General features: G+C 40.8%; 1 protein-coding gene across 1 annotated transcript in view; it reads right to left on the bottom strand.

Moving 5' to 3' along the window:
- The window catches only part of CLSTN2 (calsyntenin 2), a 3,665,407-nt gene that overhangs the window by 954,065 nt on the left and 2,689,870 nt on the right, over positions 1 to 21,472 (bottom strand). Inside the window, exon 9 of the mRNA XM_069617773.1 lies at positions 2,221 to 2,342. Coding sequence (XP_069473874.1) covers positions 2,221 to 2,342 — 122 coding nt within the window. The remainder of the gene's footprint in view (positions 1 to 2,220; positions 2,343 to 21,472) is intronic.

Raw genomic sequence — 21,472 nt, 5'->3', positions numbered from 1 at the left:
GAGAGACGCTGGTCTCTGTGGTATCGACCTTGACTTCGAAGGAGAAGAAAGCCAAGTGGTTCATCACAGCTGGTGAGTTCAGGGGAGAGTTGATAAGAAACTGGGCTGTTTTGAATGAAAAGTAGCAAGCAGCTAATTTGAACTTTAAATGTGCAGGAAAGTAGGGAAAAGCCTGCAGCAGAGGTGTCTGGCACCACGTCGGTGCTCACCCAGAAAGTTCTGGGCAATTACCCGAAGGTAGAGACTACCATAACCAGAAGCCATTGGGAAAAGGTGAAGAGAGGTCAACGTGGTCATACAGGGGTCTTGTAAAATCCTCTGTACCGTTGAAAGTCTTTGACCGACAGATTATTGTTAAAGCTAAGGGAGATGAATTCTGCATGGTGAAAAGTAGTGCATGAACAGTACGGTGCAAAAGGCGGCAAGAGTGAACCCGGCAAAGGGATGCTAACGAGAAGGGGAGAAGTCTTAAGTCCCATAGTGAATTGTTGATGAAAGTTGGCAAGAGTGAACCCAGCGGAGGGATGCTAACAAGAGGGGACGAAGTGGAAAGTCCTGAAATACAGTGAACTGTCTGTAAAAGTTGGCGAGAGTGACCCGACAGAGGAAAGTCGACAACCTAGGGCAAAGCCATAAGAACTGGTTAAAAAGACCTTACGATTCTTGAGCACAAGAAGCATTGGAAGACAAGGGGAAGTGACTTGTCCCACTTATCAGGTGAAAAGCCATCACCCAAGTTTCATTGAGAAAAGAAAATCTTTAGTTGATTTGTTGAATACAATTCATGAGAGATCAATGCCCGGAAGAGGGGGAGCCAGAAGTGAAGACTTCCCCCAAAGTATACGTGGAACAGAACTTTTGTTTGTTCTTTTTGTTGAACACATGAGGCGTTCAAAGGTAAGAGACTTTTTATTGACAAGAGACTTTAACCATCGAAGATCCATCGAAGAACCTGATAGCTGATGCAGAACTGTCGGCTCGTGCTGGGAAAGCTTGAGTGGGTGCTGTGCTCAGCATACCCACATAGTCCTGTGCTGAAAACCCTGGCAATCACATCCTGACTTATTATTTGTGAACACTTCTTTCTTTATTGAAACCCTATCCCACAATCGTTCTGTAATTAGTTTTAATGAATTGGCAATAGTTTTTTTTTTTGTATTGGCCTTTTTATTTTGACACAATGCCACAATGACTGCCTTATTTTTCATTTGATGGTCGACACTTTCTCCCATCTTAGATTTAGGTTTAGCTTAGGCGTTTTTCCACCCTGCATTTACAGTTTGATAAACAGCCTGAACTGTGATCGCTTGTGTCTGTCTTTACTGTTGCCACCATGAGTTCCGTACACCCCATACCCCATCTATTTGATTGGGAAAAAAGTGCAACTAAATCAAAGAAATTAGATTCAACAAATGGGGCCTTTTCAACATTGCTATTTTCAATGTCTTTTTGTTCAGGCGATATCTTACCGTCTTCCATTCCTGCCACACCACATTTTCATGCATTTGTATGGCAGTTAGGAGTGGCAGGATACCACATTCCCTCCTCTCCGCCATACAAATGCTCCAGCTCCAGCATTTGAGCCAGCATAGATTTTGATTCCAGCGCAAATGTTGGAGATCCCTATGGGGTCGCCAGATTTATGACCAGACAATAGGAACATAATCAGAAGGTATTGTTACTGTGCAAACAAATTAATTCACTTATCTCAATATTGGAACAGCAGAACACACCTGTAATTAAACTATTATCATTCTGTAGCATGTTATATTTGCATATCATTGGCCCAATCCCATTATTACCATTTTTAAGACTAAAGGGAGCAATAGTGCACATGTGTTTGTATCACAAATGCAAACTGAAAAGAGGATTCTCTGTTACATAATTCTGTCATTCTCCAGGTAACGTAAACGCACCCATGTCTCAAAAAGTGCACTTTTACAATAGTCACTGGTATGCAAGAATGTAAAGGAGCACAAACTGCACAGTACAAATAGCTCAGAAATAAAATGTTCGATTAATGGCTACATAAATAGATGGAAAAGCCATATTGCATCTCGGCAATCTAAAGCAATTATTGAGCTGCCATCACATTATCATTTGCAAAATGGTCCTCTTGAATAAATCACATGCACACTGGTTACGGCGTCATGGTGTGCCTAAGGTCTTTGTAAGAGTCCTCAGATCTTTTGATCATCTTCAGGCACAACATATGCTTACCTGATCCAGCTTCCAGTGGAATTCTGCTGGTCGGAATGTGTCCGCCTGATTGAAATTTCTGCGAAGAAGGAACACAAGCCGGCAGTTGTGCAAATACAAGGCATAGTGGTGACGATTCATTTCTAAAATGAGAACCAAAAGTGTGGGTTAAATTTCAAAAGTAAGGCGATTACATCTTTTTCGATGTTCAAACACAAAAATGGCTAAACATAACTATTTTATCATGAAATTGTTTTTGCACAACATATTCCTGTTCAGAAAATTATACTTCTTTGAAATATCAATAAATAAAAGCTCTATGATAAAACATAGAAGGTAAGAACAACATTCAAGTTTTTTATTAAAATATGTTTACCTTTTTTTTAAAGTAACTTATAGTCTAGTAATGTTTTGGTCAAGACAGACACGATATATGATTCCATAGAAGTCTAAGCCCCAAAGTTACAATCAATCATTCAATCAACATATTTATTCAGATTATGTAATTGAAAAAGGAAAACACTAACTAAAATTGTCATTTACTATGAAAATAGCTCATAAATTATAATAAAGATGTAAACATGCGAACCGTTTAAAATATAAAGAGGGCTGAGCATACAACAAAAATAACTAACCAATGCAAAATAACATATTGTTTAAGGATAGTTAATGAATTTAGGAGTTCATTCAATCTCTTTCCCATTGTCGATCACGGTTTCATTTTCAGACGTAAAGAAACTCAGAACTAAAATCAATTGAGGTTCCCTTTGGAATATTCTCTTGCACATATACCAGTCAGCCAACCAGTATTTCATACAATCATTTAACATAATAACTGTCCTAGATCCAAATGCCAGAGGGTTACCTAACTATGCTTGAAAAATGGAATTGCTGATAGTTGCTATGCATAATCTTCAATGCTAAATTCACTGCATTATTTTGTTAAACGAAAATGTGTTGATTCAAACTAGCTTTTCACCAATTGCAGGACACCAACTAATTTTGCACCACGTCCTACAATTTAAATAAAATGTGTTTTAATTAGGTTTACCCTTACAGATGCTTCTCAAATAGAAGCTAATTAGCAAAGGAATTGGCTCATGATTTTACCCTCTATTACTGATAATGGACTTAGATATATTTGTTATTAAAATTTAAACAGATGGAGTTGGCCACATCCAGGCCTATGAGTCTATATTTCTTAGTATTGACTATTAATAACGTCACGTGCTGCGTGATATGGGAGAGAGTAGTGTTGATGTGCCTCTTACAAGCCTGCATGTATGTATGTGTGTAAACATTTACTTGCATCTTTTTCACACAGTCCGGGCATACAAAGAGAATTCTGAGCACCAGTTTCTGCTCAGAATTTCCGAGTAGCTGATGAGAATGTAATATGAGTTTTTTCTTGAAAATACCTTCACTGTTCAAGCTCAATCTAATTAATGGTCTTAACACTTCTTTAAATATATAATATGCATATCAATAATTTTAGAATCGGATTGGAAAGAGTGGGACAACATACTGTCCAGTAGTGGTTAGTGATATCTTCATTAAATAAAGATACTCTGGTCTGAACAACACCTGAAAGAACGTCCTATTTTGGTAGTATCCCATCCATAAAACAAGCACACTTTGCAGAGAATATCAAGCTAAACATTTCAAAGGTACAGTGGGTCATGAAACAAAAGACAGATCACTTTATTCTTCCTGATCCTAGTAGGTGTCATTTTTATTTCACTGTTTTTCCTTAACAAAACATCATTTTCCGTCATTGGAACTCTGAACAACATCCATATTGCCACTATAGGATTGACATCAGACGAGTATGAATGCAGAGTAGTTGGTGGTTTCCCTGACACTTCCCAACAAGATTGCTGATAGAGCACCAATTGTGTCCAAAGTCTCCAGGCAGAGGTTTAATATGTGTTCCCTATTAAACGGGAACATGCAGAGCTGCATGGTAATGTATGTACCATTCCTACATACAAACCACATAATGTGTAGGTAGGCAGATGTTCAAAAGAATATCATTTATCTCTGCAGCAATATTTACTCCACAATATATTATTATTCCTGTCCCAAATACTTTTAAAGAAAACCACTGAATTTCATTCTACATGTGTTTTTAAGAATCAAATAGACGTAAGTCAGAAACATATAAATGTGGTATCTTAAGAGAAAATAAAGATTGAGGATTTTATAATCATTTTAATTTTTGCTGTGTTTTTTGTAGATAATTCCAGTTTTCCCACATGCACTGTATGCACTATGCTATGTAAGTTTACTTAATTTTCAGATACCTTTAACAGAGGAATACATTCAACTAAATTGTCTATATATTTGTATTAATATACATTAAAGCAAAGAAACTTAATGGCACATAATTTACATATTACAATTCACATTTGGTATACAAATAAGGTGTGTTACTTAAGAGGCAGGAGAACCTAACATAACTAACATCTGTCGAGTATATATTGTGTCCTTCTTAAAAAACAATATCCTACTTTATAATTTCCGATGATTTCACCCAAAGTGTATATAGTTTGCACATTCTGTGAATGTTGCCAAATGATTACCAATCCTATGTTGAAAACAAATAGGTAATCACGATCTAGATCTGACCAACGTGGTTAAACTCACTAAATAAGAGGCGTTCAGGCCTTATTTTTAAGCCCTGGCAAAATGGGAACAATAACAAAGAAGAGAGAGGAGATGACAAATTTGCAGAACACTATTAAAAAGCAACAAGGGACAGAAGCATATAAAGGTCTGCACACTACAAATTCCAGAAACTTGCAGGTAATTGGGTCACTAGGTTCGAAATTCCAAAACGGGGAGCACTGATCAGGTCTTTCCATCCACAACACAGGATTTTATTTAACAATCAATCCGGTCTATTCCAGTGACAGATCAAGGCAACTCAACTCATCTCTCTCATCATTTAAGGCACAATCTGCTGAAGTAAATAGCCTGAATGGGCGCTGAAAAACCACATATCCTATAATGTATCATTTTAAAATGAATATTTTACTTGATAAGTAGATAATTCCCTAAACCCTCTTCAGGTGAATCTCACAGCCCATCTGCATGTTTCTCCTTGTGCTCCAGGATCAATAGAATGAGGTTCATTTTTATCTGACAATCAGAAAAGGAGTGTTTCTAGGGCAAATAAATATATAGATCAGAGATAAAGACACATTTTTCAGTTGTGCTGACCACTGAGAGTATGCTTTATTATGCACAGTAACATTTAGAAATAATGTATTTCAAAGAAGAAATACCAGATCTGTGGTTTTAGAAAAATATATGATGATGTAATAAAGACATTTAGAGGTTTCCTTACATTTTATTTTCACACATAACATGTACAGGTTAAGTCGACTGATTGCTTTTTCGTCATCTGTTTCTTACTGATCTATTGCATCTATTAGGCCCTCCAACCATACCAAATGAGCCCTCGGGGTGAGTGCTGCCCCTAGGTGCCAGTGTTGTGCCACCTATCTAGGTATAGTGGACCAAGAGGGGCTGACCCTATTTCTATGTTTAAAAGGAACAGTGACACTTTGTGTTGTTTCCATGTACCAAGTTCTAGCAGGAACCACGATTCCTTTACTTTCCCTGCTCTTGTGAACTCACCGTTTATAGGATGACGAAAAGCAATCAGTCGACTTAACCTGTACATTTTATGTGTGAACATATGTTTGGGATTATGTACAGAGTGCCAGAACCCACCACTAGCCCCCCATGTGTTTAATGATCCTTACAGTTTAAACAGCATGTGCTGGAGGGATATTTTCTTTGAGGTATATGAAAAAGATGCTTAGTGATCAGATTTCCATGACATGCCCAAATGCTCAATGAATCACTTTGTAAACAACAACATATATTTGCAAGTGCAAAATTAAGAATTACAATTGACAACCTTCATTATTCATGCAAAAAGCTATCAAGCTAAACGTGTTTCAAAGCAGTGCAATTCATAATGGTTCATTAATTAATGGCGGATCAGATTGAGGACATACCATATTCAAATCGTGATGTACTTACCAATATAGTTATATTTCTATTAAAAATGCTTTTGGTTAGTTCATCTTGTGACAACTGAATGTACAAAAGTAATGTTTTGCCAATCCCTTTATTGTGATGCACCATTTTCAGTTTGTTTATTTGAAGCATTGAGAAGCAGTATCATATAGTTTAATTTTATAGAAAAGTAAGGCTCAGCTTCACCTCACTGAGGAGGCCAAACAAGGCCGCAACACGTATCTGGGTTGCTGATGGTGCTCTTGTTCAGAGGAGAATTGCCTGCCATTTTAGGGTTGGACTGCCCTTGTGGGTGGTACAAAGACTGATATGCACATGAATATTTCTCCTCTGTGAAGGGTGCAGTGAGCTAAAACGTGGTTGCAGACCTTCCTGAGTGGAAGAATTTCCATAGAACAGGGTATTTGGCCTATGTTCGTTCGCAGTACAGGGCTCAGGCACTCCTTTTTAATTTTACAGAATATTTATGCAATTGTTAATTCATTATTTTGGGAATCACAATGTCTGTCTTCTCCATAAAGACTTGCAGAGGTGGACTCTTATTCCACGTTTATGGACTAGCCTATTACAAATTGTACTGCAAGTCATGTCTGTGCTAGTGTGATACTTGTTATTTTGATGGCTATAGATATGCAATGACCCAAACTGAATTGAATTGAAATTTTAAAAAAGTGTAATTCAAAAAGAGTTTCCCTACTTTCCCAGAGCATGGAGTGAGATGATTGCATTTGGGACCATTAGAATGGGGTTGTAAGTTGTAACTGATATGACATATTGACACTTTGTTTCTGTGATTTTCTGGTGGGGGGTTATACATTTTTCTAAAAAGGTATCTAGCAGTTACATGATATGACAAACTTGGGGGATCATCTGGGTCGAATTATTGGGGGTAATAGTGCTGCCACAGTGCTATAGACTCTCTAAAGCAAATTTGTACAAAAGGTGGCAAGAATGTGAAGGTGTATGTAAAAGACGAAAAACACATGGCTTTGGAATAAGCAAAACAAAAAGAATTTAATTGGTAGGTGTTTTGGTTTTTAATAGTTCCGTACCACGTTTCATTTACCTTAGTGCTTTCTGTCGTGGAGGAGAGTATCACGTACATTAATTGTATCACAAATGTGTTTTAGACAACATAACAATGCACTATACAGATTGCTTATTTCATTGTTGATCTACAACTAATTGTTCATTATAAAGTGTTTTTTAAGAGATGCCATTTCTGATTTTCATTGTGGTAATGAGTCACAGCATTGATAACCAATTTTTGGAATTGTAATCAATAACAAGTAATAGTCCTGAATATGTGGTAGAGTTTGTACTCAAGCAAACTAGAGTAAACATTTCTGTCTGACCCACTTTTTCTTATGCAGTTAAAATCCAGTTTAAATGGGAAGTTGCCATCCTTGTGAACATTAGACAAAATACGTTGGGCCTAATTTAGAAAATACATGCTAAGTCTGTGCAAAGTACTTAGCACAAGTGCTAACATTGTGTGGCCCAAATTGTTTTCGCGCCTCGAAACACTTGTGTATAGGCGCGTTATAAATGCCTTATCATATCATATCATATTGTAAAAGAGGACGAGATATCCACCGACGGGCCCATAGGTCAGTGCTCACCCTCTAGTACTTGTAAGACAAGATAGCTGCACCATGTGACGGAATGGGGGTGCAGGATTCACTTACTCCAACACGACTCAATAATGAGGACTCAGTAATTTGGAAAAGGGAAGTCCGTTTCATGACAAGTACATCAAACAGTTAAGCAGTTGGGAATCAGCATCGTTGCGATCACTTGTCTCGCTCTGACTTCCTCGAACTTCAGTTGAACAACAATTTTTATACACAAAACTCGTCATCATTGACGTCTAATTCTAAAAAACGTGTCATGCAATATAATTGGTTAGGAAAGGCAACTTAAATATAGATGCTATATCTGTATATGATAATGGAGCATGCAGATTGGATAACTCTTATAGGGTGGGCGTCTACACCCCTCCCTTTACATCACACGTGATAGACGTCACTACAAGTACGACGTCTCATTGGTTCTACGATATATAGGACCCTAGATAACTTGATCCATTGTGATTGGGCAGGTTACACCCCTAGAAATGCATTTCCACTTTTAATTAGCAGCATGCAGAATGGACACCCAGGTGCCTGGTGTCCCAAGTTTCACCCTCCCTCACTTCCATCAATCAGTATCTTGGGGCTATGTGTCAATTAGTTGGCTGGGCATGGCCTCAAAACTGCAGCCTCTTATCTGGAGAAGTTATGGCACCCTTGGATCTGGGTGACATCAGACGTTGGTAATTCTTTGCGCCTGTCTTGGTCACATGTCTGTTCACCGTGAATCTGCTTCAGTTTCCAGGTTTTAGTGTATTTAATTCTGTTTTCGGCCTCGCCACCTGCATGGGCCTCCCTTATCTTGACCTTCACGGGGCAGGCTGGTATGCTCTGAAGTTTCGATTCCTGTTAGCTGACACTCTCCTCCCCTTCTCTGGTTGACCTCGATTTCCCAGGCATGAGCTGCTCTTTGTTGAGTTTCGATTCCGCTCCTTCTCCTGGCTTTCGCTGGGATATGAAACCAGGCCTGTTAGGCCTCCGGCTGCCTGGGCATACTTCTGCTTTTACAAAATGGAGTCGCACTTGTATAGCATGCCTTATTGAGGTAGATATAGTTGGCGCTTGTCGCTCTATTCTTCTACTAAGCACTGCAAGCAGTATCGTTTTCTTAGCTTCTTGCGTTCCAAGCCTATTTACATGTGTTTAACTGGTCGGTTACTTCCATCTTGTCTCATAGCAATGTTTCCTCACCTTTTAACATTGTCTCTTTCCTGTGTCCATTACATCTATTTTCATAGCTACTCGCACTGGCGTGCTATCTTTGATACCTGCTTTTCGTTCATTCGCGAGTCTGTCCAGGCTCTTGTGTCATTTCCACTGGCCTTCTATTACAGCTCTTTGGGTCTCTTCATGGACCGTCTGTAGGTACTCTTCATTTCGACACAGCGGCTGGTACGGCTGTCTGATAGGGTACCGTGCTGCCCAGGGCTGTCTGGTTATGGGCGCTTCTACCGATATGGATCTTCTGATGTACATTGGGCAGAGTCCCAGTGCAGTTCTTTGTTGGTTCATCTGCTCCTCATACATCGCATACCTTGGTGAGTACTCTCCTGGTACCTCGAAATGAGGGGCAGGGGTGCAGGCCATGTTTGGGACCTCCTCTACAATATCATATCAAATGTACAGTAATGGGAGCTGATTCATAGATTTAAATGTGCACAGAAAGATACAGCACAAAGAAAAATGTGTAGCACCCACGATGCCCACAACACGCCCCCAGGGCAAAATGAACATAGCACTGTCGAACAACTTTTGCAACCGACCCATACAAAAGATGTAATCAAGGATTACTTAACAGCAATCACCATTACTTGCACTCCCCTTCTACAACCCACAAGTACATGTCTCAGTACCTCCCCTAATCTCCGCCCCAACATTCTATATTAAAGCAATACTCATAGGTCCTCCCTCATCCCAGCACCTCCACTAATTTGCTCCCCAACACCGTACATTAAGGCAGCACCCACAAGTCCTCCCTGTTCCCAGTACCTTCACCAATCTGTGCCCCCAAATCCACATTAATCTATGCACACCCCTCTCCCACACACTATTTGCCCGAACAAGGGGCTACATCATAATAATGCATCCTAAATACACATCACCCCGAAGCCCACTCTCTCTTTCAGTGCACAGTACTGGCACCAGGAGTCGGATGAAATGTTAAATGTCTGCGTGAATACCCATTGAATCAGCTTGCATGCAGATGTCCATGATGAATCTGCTGTCCACCTTAGTAGACCACACGGATGTCCTCTCCATAACCCTTGCACTTAAAGACCCAACAATCAGACTCGCACAGAAGCACCAATCTTGTTGGCTGCTGAAGAGACAGAACTGTATTCTGGCACACACTCATGACCTGTTGTGAAAAGTGTATATTCATATATCCAACAATAATGGATGCCCTCACCCACTCTTTGTCCCTACACAGTGACAAACAATCTTGCAAGTCTTCTTCAGTAATATGCTGGTGTTAACCCTACAATCGTAACTGCAACAGCCAGCTATGCATCATGAACACCCACCCATGGCCCAATTTACTGTGGAGCACTTACCTTCCTCAGCTCTTCTGGCCTGTGTTTTCCATGATCTTTGCCTGGCAGACATCCTCCTCCAACATGATCACTTTAAAGCAGTTCCGGTGAGTCCTGAACAGTCACCTCTTACATAGCTTACCCTTGCATCACACTCAGCTGCACAACAACAGCCAGCCATATTGTTTTTGCAACTACGCTTTGGTCCCTTGATGCTCAGGTGACATAGTCCTCACGTGAGGTGGGTAGCCCAGCGAATCAAAGCGAGATCACAACCCTTCTCGCCATCGCAATAGCAATAAACTATACCTATTAAGGAAGTATGATCACATCCACATGGACAAGCAAGTGCCAAAGGGCCACCTAATCTGTTGTGGCAGAATTAAGGAAAGCAGAATAGAAAAATATGAAATCTGCAAAAGTTATGGTATATTGCATTTGTATAGCATCTACTGCCATTGATATGATATGATATGATATGGCATTTCTAACGCGCCTATACACAAGTGTTTCAAGGCGCGACGAGGCAGGGAGGGGGGAACAAGGGGAAGACAGACAACGATCCTACTAGGCCAGGTGCCAGGTGTCATTCAGACCGCGCAAGTGCAGGGGTAGGGGGAAGGGAAAAAGTGCAAGGGGAAGGGGGGGAGTGCAGTACAAATAAGTAGAATAGAAATAAAATAATAAATAAATAGGGCCAGCTGGTGGCAAGTGCAAGGTAAGTGCAGACAAGTGCTGGGGGGGGGGGCTGTAGGGATACAGAGACAGTCCCGCAGTGCAGGGGTTGCCAGGGAGGCAGTGCAAGTGAAGAGTGACTGGGCCCAGGACCGAGGTCGGTGAGAGTGGCCCAGTTGCAGAATCAGTGCAGTTTAGGTGAAGAATTTACCAGGGGAGAGGGAGAGAGAAAGCAGAAGTGAAGAGGAAGGTTTTGAGGTGCTTCTGGAACCGGAGATGGTTCTCCTCAAGTTTCAGGGAGGCAGGAAGGCTGTTCCAGAGGGAGGCCCCTGCCGCGGAGAGAGATCTACCCTCAGCTCGTTGCTTCGAGAAGCGGCTGACCCTGAGGGAGTTGCAGACGGATGAGCGTAGGGCTTGGGAAGGAAGAGATTTAGGAAGAGAGAGTTGAAGGTATTTAGGCCCCAGGCCCCAGAAAGCCTTGTGGACAATGCAGAGGGTTTTTAACTTAATCCTCGCAACCACTGGGAGCCAGTGTAGAGATTTCAGTCCTGGAGAGATACGGTCCCTGGGCTTGAGGCCAAGGACAAGTCTCGCAGTTCTGTTCTGGATGAGTTGCAGAGGGCGGAGAGTGGAGGCAGGCAGATTAAGATAGAGGCTGTTACAGTAGTCCAGCTTTGAGAGAACCAGGGCTCGGGAGACAGTGAGCTTCTGGGGGAAGGAGAGGAAGGGAAGAATACCTCTAAGGAGGTGCAGCTGGTAATGTGACTTCTTAGAGACGTCAGATATATGAGGAGAGAAGGAGAGTGTGGAGTCGAAGATGACCCCGAGGTTTTTTGCCTTGCAGGTAGGAGCAGGAAGAGGGCCAAGAGAGGCCGGCCAGAGAGCTGCAGGGAAGGAGGGAGTGGGTGTGCCGATGAGTAGGATCTCAGTCTTACTAGCATTATGGCAGAGGTCATTGGCAGCACGCCATTCCTGGATAGCAGACAGACAGTCAGAGATGAGGGAGGGAGAGGAGGAGGCCGAGGGTAGCCTGAAAATGAGCTGGCCTCAAAGTGCTGTAGGGATGAACACCTTTCAAAGGACCATAATCTGAGATGTGAGTGTGAATGAAGGCTTACTAAAAGGCATGTGTGCATTTCTTTTAGTGAGCACAAAGGTATATAGGGAGTGCATAGATCCTAATAACAGATATCAGATGAGAGTGGATGGGTGCTGTGAACTATTGGCAGACACCTAAACAAGTGAGTGCCCATCCTCAATAAGAGAACCAAAACATCATTATTATAAAATATATCATTATAAAATATACCTCTCATCTCCAAGTGTCTCCCCACATCTGCAATCCAAAATATGCTCAACCAACAGGGAAGTCAATCAAAGTAATGCCACCATGCCTACCTCAAACAACCACCAACATGACTCATCACCCATGAAGACACTTAAAAAGGAAGTGCCATGCTAACCACAGCATAGATGGTTGACACACCGACACACACATGTACATTAAAGACCATCATGCCTGTACAGAAATGGACAGAAATAGCCATGCAACATATCTGCATGATAAACATGTGAAACATGTGCAAACCCAAACATGTTATCTACCTAAATCTACCATAGTCCACATATGTATGTTGGCCATGCATACATCTTTACTAAACATCACACTCACCTAAAGAATGCATACATGCCCCCCAGCAAATAGGCCAGTACTACTATGAGCCATAGAGTATGCACTAAACCCACATGTCAGATATAGGGCATACTCAGTTGGAGACCATATTCAAACAAAAGGTGCACATGGACAAAGAAGCACAACAGCATGCATGAACCATCAAGCCAAGGTATGATGCACATGGCACAAAGAGACATCAAACAGTGGTGTTGAATGTTAAAATATCAAAATATCAATGTATTTACGATGTAATAAATGGAGAAAAATAATCCTCAGAGAAAAAATTAAATAAACTAAAGGAAACCTACAACTGCAGAACTATGTAGAAGAGCTAGTGGGCTAGTCCATAGAAATCTCTGACAAGACTGATTCCCCTTCAACATCTGCCTCTTGCAAGTGTGCCTCTGTTGTTACCTGGAGGGATTGTAGGGCCTCCCTCATCCTTGAATGGATCACCACTGCTGCCCTGCAAGACTTCTCCAGGATGGCAGAAGGCATTCACACCAATTCTGTGCCAGCCTCGGCCCTGGCAAAAGCCACCTCATGTGCCTGCTGCCTCTCCTCATCCTGATGCCTCACAAACACCACTTGGGAAGACACAAGGGCCATCATGCACCATCTCACCTCCTGCCTCACTTGCACCATGTGTGTACCTCATTGCCTTCTCCTGCTAGAAATGCCATCAAGAATGTTCCTCCTCATCAACAATATCTCCTGCTTCCTGGCGAGGTGTCTGTGGAACAGTTACTCCCTCCAACTGGATGACAGTCTGCATCTGTGGAGTAAAGCACCTGCACTAAAATCAATTGCCTGGTGTTCCTCCACAGCCTGTAACCCTGTTGGTACAGTCACCACCTCATCTGCCACGCCACTGACTTCCACCTCCACCTCCACCAGGGAAAAAAGGCACATCCCAACTTCCAAATTGTGGGACGGGGGAACTAGAGGCCATGGTGGTAGCTGACATGGATGCTTCAGTTAAGGTTGAGGAAGAGAGGGCATTGGAGTGGTCTGTCCATAGAGGCCACCGGCAAGCAGAGACAAGAAGTGGATACCCTGGCACTGGCAGGGGAGAGGTCTGCTTCAATAGTGTATTCTTTGCATCTTTACCTCCTACCATCATGGAGTCAGTAGCAGAGGATGATGTCAGTGGGAGGGTTGTAGACTGCTAGCCTATGCCAGTGCAATCATTGTGCTGGGCCAGGGCTATGGCATCTCAACTTGGTAGGCCACATACACTTGGTGGATGTCTGTCTACCGGATGCTTGGAGTGGGAGGAGGAGCTGCTGCATGCAAGTGCCCAACAGGTCCTGCAAGAGATTGCCAGGGACATCCATGCTACCTAACCTGTACTCTGTGCAGTATGTGTAGCCCTGTCATAACTGAATGCTAATGTGGCTAAACCATTACCTACACGATTGACCCATGCAATCCTCTGATTTTTACCTGATAGCACTTGCTGTACAAGAACTCAACATATGTGTACCTGCGTAATTGATGTGGCCTCCGTACCATCAGGTGAGTCTTTCCCAATCTGTGCACCCATATTAATGTCTCTTTTTACCTATCTTTAGAGCTCAATTTATAGTATACGTCAACAATCCTTCATATTGTTACGACAATTCCTCAATCACTATGTGAAACTAAAAGACAAAAGTAGAATTAAATCTTTACAAACCATGGACTCCTACCCAGTGGCAATGACACTGGACTGCAATACATTCATTAGCCTGCATTTCAGAATCTACTTGCAAAAGCACCTTCAACCACATCAAAATGTTAGCAACATACCATTCCCCTATACAGAATCTTTTGCATAGACTGTACTATGCAAAACGTCCTGCTCTACAACTTGAACATTTAAATAACATTCTCCTACATGGAACAGCCAAAGTAAATATTTTGGAACTGAAGTTCAATTATAAAATTCAGCACCTTCAGAAAACATTAATGAAAACCTTACAAACACCAAACTCCTAACATCTGCTGAAATACCAAACCGGTATGTGCCTGTTATCGCAGAATTATTTACAAAAAGAGAACACAAATAGTAGATATGGTCTACAAAATAGAGGACAATGAGGAATCCCAATGGTTGCAATTAGCTTTATATCTAACAACAGAAAATAAATACAAAATACTCACTAATTTGCACATACTGCAATACACAGCTTGCCAATAACCAAATGCTATCAGGTGCTATCACTAATAATGTAGAAATATTCCCACTTCCAAAGGCTCCCCAAGAAACTTAACTTGTATGAGAGCATTATAATCCAAACAGTACACCCATTTCAAGCTATAATACGCCTTCACTCCAAAACAGCCAAATTGCCTCCTTCTGAGTTACTAAAAGGCATTGTGTCAAATGAACCTGTATGCCATTCGATCTTGAAGAAAGTGTGGAAGCTCTAGGAGTACAATGGTCAATAGATCAATCTTGGATTGTAATAGTTAATGGTGTACCAACAAGAGACAAAAAAATTGCCAACAACAAGTCGACTTAAACAAGGTCAGACAAACCCTACAATATCTTAAAGAAAACAATGAATATTACAAAGACATAAACATAGAGGGGAACTTAAGAATAACCACTCAAATACTTTAGGATACACCACCAACTGGACAATTTAAACGTGTAGATCCTATTACTACAGCCAACATTTTGGACCAGTATACAATTTGTCCACTCCAATGAGCATATTGGAGAAAAGTGTAGAAGCATGTTTCTTTCCTCTGCTCTTTCCTACAGGAAATGAAGGAAGATATGATGATGGGGCCACACAAATAACTGCATCAGAATTCCGATATTCATGAATCCATTCTAAAAACTACAGATTCAGACAAAATGTAGAATACATTTTCCTTCTACTTTTCGAAAGTGAACTAGCAACTCCATGTTACGGAGTTGCACACACATAAAAACCACCCCTATTTTTAAAAAAACATTTCCGCTACCCACTGCTTAAAAAAAAAAGACAAAGATGAAGTTTTTCAATCAAGTATCACCTATCTTTTGGCAAACATGCATGGTAAAAAAAGAATAATGGTTCCAATGTCACTGTGATGCACAGTGTATGCTTAGGAACCTAGGCCCACCCACATGGTTTGTTTCTTAAAGTTGTGCAGAATATGTATGGGATGGCTTTCACGACTTCTTACGCATAGCAAACCAAAATAAAGAAGGAATAGACATACAAACACCAGGAGAACTCTGTTCTCTTGGCCCTGTCAATGTATCAAAGTACTTTTGCCATTACTGTATTGCCATGCTGCACTTGATCTGTACCCCTCCACTCAGAGAAGTAGAACATTTCTTTAGAGAAAAGAATATGTATCCAGAGGAGCACCACACATCCACATGCTTTTGTGGATAAAAGATGCTCTCAAATTTGGCCATGACAGTGATTCCACTGTTTTACAGTTTATTCAAAAATACCTAACCTGCAGCATCCGTTCAGAACCCTCACATAGTGACCTACATACACAAATCTTTCTCTTCCAAAAACACAGTGTGGCAAATACTGCCAACTTAGATATAAAAACAAAAGTAAATGCCATACCAAATGTCGCTTTAGATTCCCTACACCTGTTTCGGCAATAAGACAAATACAGAGCTTGATGTGTTCTGTTAGACACAGTTTATAAGGCAAATACCCTAAAAACACATACAACATTAAAAGGGACGAACCATCCAAGTAGATCAATGATTACAATGCAATCATTGCCCTCTTGTGGAATGCAAATATAGATATACAATATATTTTAGACAATTTGACTGCTGTTGTAGGATTTGTCACAGTGTACCTATCCAAAGCTGAGAACACAGAGCTATAATACCTCTGGGATAACATATCATCTGACAAAACACTGTCACAAAAATTGTACAGCTTTGGCATAAAAATGCTCTCCCATAGAGAATGCATGTGCTATGAAGCTGCAGACTGTTTAACAGGTGTAGCCTTACATTGCAAATCTGAACACTTTGGGCATCATCATGAGTTGGGTGGCCGCCGGGGCTATTAGTGTTACTGCCAAACCCCTGGTGCTATTAGCGCCGGATCACAGATTTGGCGGTACAGTAATTCCCCATTCCACATTGGGCCCATTTGGGAATTCCCCATTCCCCATTGGGCCCAATGGAGAATTTTCAGTGCTACTACCATCGGCGGTATTACTGCACGGTAATAGCACCAAAAATCAGCAAACCCTGCCAAACCTGTGATTTGGTGGACACTTAAAAGTAGGAGTAATAGTGTTACTGCTGCATTTAAGGGTTACTGCCAAACTCGTGATGAGGCAGATTGTCTGGCTAAACCTTGGTCCAGCTTCATCCTAAAAAAAGAGTACTGAAATCGAAAAGAAAAGAGATTGAAACAATAGCTACAAATGATCCCAACAGCCAGGACATTTAAAAAAACAAATAGACACATACTACCGAAACAGAAGTACTTCTTTGAAAATCATGTGCCTCTACCACGTAGCTCAAAACTACTCCCACAAAAATAATTTCACACCAGATGAGACAACTGGCAAATATTTAGTCTTGTGAAGGAAGCCAAGTCAAACTTGCCAAACCAAGCCTAATTAATCATACAAAATTGTATTTAAATCTCCACAACATAGGGAACTGTATTACATGGCCCTACTGCAACTTTTTAAACCATGAAGAAAAGAAGAAGAAATATTAGGTAAGCATGACTCATGTGAAGCTGCAGTCCACACTAAAGCAGTATAACAAATGTCAATATCAAGCAATACAAAGACATGTTGGACAATGAGCACCTAGAAGAGGAAGAAGCTGAAGCCCAACTAGGTAAAGACACTCCTGAGGGCAGTCAACCTTCCCTTACAGGTTGCCAAGAACCACTTGGAGACCCATTCTAAATGAAGCAGAAATTGCCATGATTGAAGTAGAAAATACCATGCATCCATATAAACAATCAGAAGAAGACTTGTCTGTACTGAAATCACAGATAAATGAAGAACAAAACACCATTTATGGAGAAGTCACTCAATTAATTGAACATGTTTTTAAACATGAAAATAAAAGTTGTACTTGTAGAAATTATAAACCTCTGCTCCTATATGTAAGTGTGACGCTGGTTCTGGAAAAACATTCTTAATTCAAATAATCAGCACATTTCTACAAACTTAACACACAACAACCTTTCAGCTATTGTAACAACTTCCACAGGTTTATCTGCCTACAAGATAGAAGGTGAAACTTTACACTGACTACAGCTCCTTCCAGTAGAACACCAACGCAAATTAGAATGCTACAAATTATCAGCAGAAACTGCTACTGAAGTATGAAGAATTCTGAAACAATGAAAGTGCTCCTAATAGATGAAGTAAATATGGTTTCTAACCTCATGTTGGGTTTAATTCACCTCAGGATGCAAGTCCTACAAACAGACTACATAGAACTGTTTGTAGGAAAACACATTATCATTTTCAGAGAACTCCTACAGTTAAACCCAGTAAAAGGTGAACCTATTTTCAAAACAAAAACATTCAGCAGCATAGGAAATCTAAATCGCTGGCAACATTTTCAGTGTGTAGAACTAACTCAAACATGTGTTAGTCAGCAGACACCACCTATGCTATCATTTTAAAAAGCATTAAAACTGGTCTGCTTACTAAAGATGCAACAACCATCTTAAATACTAGACTAATCCATGAGCTATATAGACAAAACACATCTGCTCCTGATGTATTGGAACAATTAACTCAACAAAATATAAAATGCATGTTCTTAATGCCAACCCTAGCAATTGTAGTCAATTCAATGAGACAATGTTAAAAAAAGGAACAGCTCCACAGACAAACTAGAAGTGCACAGCATGGCTCTCCCTATGTCTCAACAAGCAACATCACAACTAAATAGCCCTGAAAAATCTATCTGCAAAACAGCTGGATTGGAGAAAATGTTAACGTCGTTTCTAAACAGCAGAGCAATTCTAAAACATAACCTTGACGTAGAACAAGCTTTTGTCAATGGAGTAATTGGTACAGTTGTTGGCTTGCAAACATATCCACATGACAGCAACATTCAGTTTGTCAACATCCACTTTGACAAACTTGCAGAAGTAAAACAAAATAGGTTGCACAATAGTTTGGTTTAGTTTTAGTTGTAATTTATTTCTTGTATAGCGCAACACGCCCACAGGGCTCAGTGCGCTGACAAAAGAGAAAAAAAACAACAATACAAAAACATGGCATAAAAATACATAAAAAATGTCGGGCAAAAGAGGGAAACAACAGGAAGGGACAACGACAGTTAACACGGCAAAAATAGTCCAAAAAAAACAATTCACAATATTTTTTAACTTTCTTAACTTAGTGAGGGAGGACATATTCTGCAGATTTGTGTTTCTTTTCAATAACATTGGTAAGCTGCTTGAACCACAACCAATGACAATACAATCTGTGTTGGCAAGGGAGCACCAGTTATTAATCTGTATCCTTCGAAGGATTCTCAGGTCTTGGGTTCTGACACAGTTACTGCCTACTTTATGATTGAGCCAAGCTCGGATTTTATTTTTAGCGCCTACTTCAATCATGGCAATTTCTGCTTCATTTAGCCTCCCTTGGTTCATATTCCCTCGGCTTGTCCACATTGGTGATGATGATGTTTCATAGCGAAATTCCTTAAAGTGGGACCCTCGATTCTTGCCATAGATATCTTTTTCAGGCAAATATCCTTTGAGGTTTTGAGAACCGATGCAATGGCAGGTTTGGTATGTGTAAGGGTACCATTAGAGGAAAAATCACAGACTGCGCCCGAGACCGGCTTACCTGCGATGATCTGAGAATTAATTCCTTTATGTGGAGACCCTTCAAAACTGGTTTGTCAGCCCTGATGGGCCCAATTCTGGATATGGGGGGTTTGAGAGAATATTTCCTCCCCTATAGGCTCAGTTTGACTGGACCTATCCCAATTTGATGGGTGTACCAACACTTTTGGACCTATGGAAGCAAAACAGACATAGAGATCCTCGACATTTTGACAATCATCAAGATCCTGCATCAAATGAAACTTGAGAAGCGCCAATTTCCTGGCATATTAGAATCACCAGACCCCCTGCTGGAACCTTCTGGGGTGGCTTCTCCTGTCCGTTGGCCTGTTTTTTCCAACCGTGGTGGAGATATCAGGGCACACATAGACTCATAGTCTTCTGGTTGATCAGGTACCCTACACTCTAGTGAGGCCACATTTACCCTTACATGAACATCCTGAGAAGATGGTGCCAAGTTCACTATCTGTCGGCACATGGAGGGAAGGGGACCTACTTTGGTGACATCATTCTTGTTGACTTTGTTGATAGACAAGAGGTGATCTTTCTGGAGCCTTTGTCTCCTTTTAGCACTTAATGCTAAGACTTCCAAAATATGACTACCATTCCTACAAAGGACTGGAGAAGTATGCTGTGGAAGGGATTCCCCCAAGCCCAGAGCAACAGAGAGGTTGACATTGAGTGGTGACCCTGGGGTAGTCTCAGCCGACAGGTCTGTATTATGGACTCCATTATTCTTGTAACTGGCATTGCACTTTGAAATGGATAAAAAGCAGGAGCACTGAGATTGAGGAAAAATGTGTATTGAGGGCTTACCCAAAAAGTATGGCAGGACGCACAACAAACCTCTGAGCAACACTATGGAAATACAACTCAGTTAAGGCTCAGCGAGACATTGCCGAACCTCCCGTGAAACATGGTCAACAAAGATGACCCCAGGTGCCAACCGAGTCTGCGGTGAATGCTGGCACCCTTCCCTTCGCTGCTGCCGCCAAGGAACACCCGCAACAAGTGCCGCAAAAGCAGACACACTGAGAAACCATCAGAAGACAGAAAGACAAATATTTCTTTGCACAAAACAAGTGCAGGCCCATCAAATGACACAGAGACACAACTCCCTGGTCCATTTCAATTTAGCAACTCAACTGGAGTAAATTGCTATGCAAATGTAGGAATCAATCTCTCTTCCAATTGCCACCAATTGTTCAAAACATTTTAATTACACAGCTCAGACCAGTTGTCTTTACAAAGGCTTGTCTTTCATAGAAATGCAACAAATAATCCTGACAACACTTACAGTTTCTCGAGTATAAGGCAAGAATTTGTCTATATATAGGAATGGTAACATTCACCATAAACAAACAGGAATAATCAATAATTGCTAATGTACTTACTACAAGTACTAGAAACCAAAAACATACCTATAATTTCAAACACATGGAAACATATATGCAGTCTCTGCAACCATGTTTCACAAGAGAACTTCCCTAATGAATGATTTTTGTATGTGTCCATATCAAATTGTAAATCTGTTCCATTTCATAAGCTTCTGTAAAATGCAAATCATGGCATATTATGCACTTTTTGCAATTCAGACAATCGTTCCACCATACAAATACACTCACAGAGTCAATATCTGATACTAATGCTTTTAAGGTGTAATGCAAATGGTACCAAAAACAACATTGAGCTTACTAGCTTCACATACAGCCAAGTATCTCTATGCAAGAATACCTTCACAACAGTAGGGATAATATACCACATTGATGCCGCAACCACTGCAGGCCACTATGCTGCATATGTCAAAAAAGAAGTGGTTGGTTTGAATGCAACAGCACATCTGTTACTCTAAAATATAGATTACCAGCAAATCTAACAAATGCCTACTTAATATTCATTAAACCCAAA

Source organism: Ambystoma mexicanum, chromosome 10 (assembly GCF_040938575.1).
Source record: "Ambystoma mexicanum isolate Mex_15411 chromosome 10, UKY_AmexF1_1, whole genome shotgun sequence".
In the NCBI taxonomy this organism is placed as follows: domain Eukaryota; kingdom Metazoa; phylum Chordata; class Amphibia; order Caudata; family Ambystomatidae; genus Ambystoma; species Ambystoma mexicanum.
The sequence above is the reverse complement of the archived record's forward strand: the minus strand, read 5'-3'. Positions and strand labels throughout refer to the sequence as shown.